A 1,955-nucleotide genomic window follows, 5' to 3' on the forward strand; every position below is an offset into this window, starting at 1 on the left:
AAGGGCCCGCCCCATGCCAAGGGTGGGGAGCTGACCCCGCCTTCCGCGGTGCCTGCTGCCCAAGCCCCGCCCTCAGCCTTAGACCCCACCTCCGGCTTCGAAGCCTTGGCCACTTAGCCTGTGGCCTTACTGGAGGCCCCGGCCCCATGCCAGGCTCCATCCCTGCCCCTCGGCTCCACCTCTGGCCACAGGCTCCACCCCCGGACTCAGGCTCCTCCCCCAGACTCAGGTTCTACTTCTGGCCCTTGGCTCCACCCCCAATATAAGCCCCGCCCCTGGCTCGGGCTTTCCTTGCAGGCCCCAAGAGTCAGGCACATTCCTAGTTTTGGCTCAGCCTCTTGACCTCCAGGGGCTCTGGCGGTGCAGTGGTTGCAGGCTGAGCTGCTTCAAAGTCAGCAGTTCAAAACCACCAGCCACACAGCAGCAGAAAAATGGAAGTTCTAACCCTGTAAAGAGTTACTCACAAGGGCAGTTCTACCCTGCCCTGTCGGGTCGCTATGAGTTGACATCAAGTTTTTTCTTGGCCTCAAGGTGATGTGGCCACCTGCTCCACCTACCCCAGACCTAAACCCAGCCTTGCCTCAGCCCCTCCCCACAAGCTCAAGGGTGCCAGTCAGGATGCTTCCTCTCTCCAAACCCTTAGCTTTAGACCCAGTCTCTGGCTTCAGGGCCCTGTCTTTGGATTCTAGCTTCCCCACCCTCCTCATGCCCACCTCCAGTTTGGCTTGGTAGACTTCTTCCCACCCCAACTGAGCTCTGCCCCCAAGCATATGTCCACCCGCCTCAATCAGGCTTCACCCGCCACAACCATCTAGTTTAACCTCAGGGCTCTGTGGCCACCCTCTGTCACCCTTAATTTCAAGCCCTTTAGTGGCCGTGGAAATCCCACCTGTCCACTCTTCCCAGCTCTGCCACCTGGGCTCAGGATGGAAGGTCACCCTTCATTGTCCACCTCAGGCTCCAATTCTCAAGATACTGTGGCCAGGCCTGGCTTCACCCAAACCCTGTCCAATGCGCTGGGCCAGCCCCCCACCCCCGCCAGCCTGGCTTGGCTGGCCCTCTGTACCCGTCTTGAGCACCAGCAGGTGCAGCGCATCGTCCTGCAGGTAGGAGGCGGCAGCGATCTCATGAGTGGGGATGCGCAAGATGAGCTCCTCATTGTCTCTCCAGGTGAGCAGCAGGCAGCGGGCCGACAGGCTCAGAATGCTGTCCTGCTCCGCCGTGGTCTTCAGTGGCAGCTCCTTCAGCTGCTGTGGGGTGGACAGGCCCGTAAGGTCCACGGTGGGAGAGGGAGAAGAGGAAGGGGTCTGCCCTCCCAGAGCCTCACCCTGGCCGTGTCCAGCAGCTGCAGGAGCTCGTCTCGGCTGGAGGGGTTCAGGGAGGAAGTCACCCAGGTCAGGTGGCCCAGAAACTGCATGGGAAGGGGGGTAGGGAGGAGAGAGAGAGAGCGGTCACCTTGAGGCTTTGGCAGACCCTGGCTTCCACAAGGGCACAGCATGGATAGGCTGAGATGTCTGAGTAAATATTAATTGATGATGATAGCTTTCATTGAACACTTGGGAGCAGCCACACACAGTTCTGAGTATTTTGCATCAGTTATCCGTCCTTGCTTTAAAGAATGAGGAAGCCAGGCACAGAGAGGTTAAGCAACTGCCCAAGATGATTACACAGTGAGGAAGGACCACCCTGGACTCCCTTACTCTTGATTATTATTATGCCTCAGCACCAATGATCATTGAGTGGATTCCAGCTCAGGGTGACCCCATGTGTGTCCATGTAGAACTGTGTTCTATCAAGGTTTCAATTTATATATAGATAGATAACATAAGAAATAAACAATCTATAAAGCAGTGCAAATGGCTCAGTGCAACTCACTTCTGTGAGACAGCTAGTACACTGGCAGTCCTTCAAGTCTTGAGGGCTGCCGGGTAGTCCTCTGTAGAGCAATTCAGGCT

At 56.9% G+C, this 1,955-nt stretch overlaps 1 protein-coding gene across 1 annotated transcript in view; it reads right to left on the reverse strand.

Annotated features, from left to right (window-relative positions):
• The window catches only part of CCM2L (CCM2 like scaffold protein), a 17,558-nt gene that overhangs the window by 6,032 nt on the left and 9,571 nt on the right, over window positions 1-1,955 (reverse strand). The window contains exons 2-3 of the mRNA XM_004698219.2: window positions 1,328-1,411; window positions 1,044-1,250 (exon numbers count right to left, since the gene is read on the reverse strand). Of these exons, the coding sequence (XP_004698276.2) occupies window positions 1,044-1,250; window positions 1,328-1,411 (291 nt within the window). The remainder of the gene's footprint in view (window positions 1-1,043; window positions 1,251-1,327; window positions 1,412-1,955) is intronic.

The sequence above is a fragment of the Echinops telfairi genome, unplaced genomic scaffold (assembly GCF_000313985.2).
Source record: "Echinops telfairi isolate 266 unplaced genomic scaffold, ASM31398v2 ScPeMD7_5592;HRSCAF=6446, whole genome shotgun sequence".
Taxonomy (NCBI): domain Eukaryota; kingdom Metazoa; phylum Chordata; class Mammalia; order Afrosoricida; family Tenrecidae; genus Echinops; species Echinops telfairi.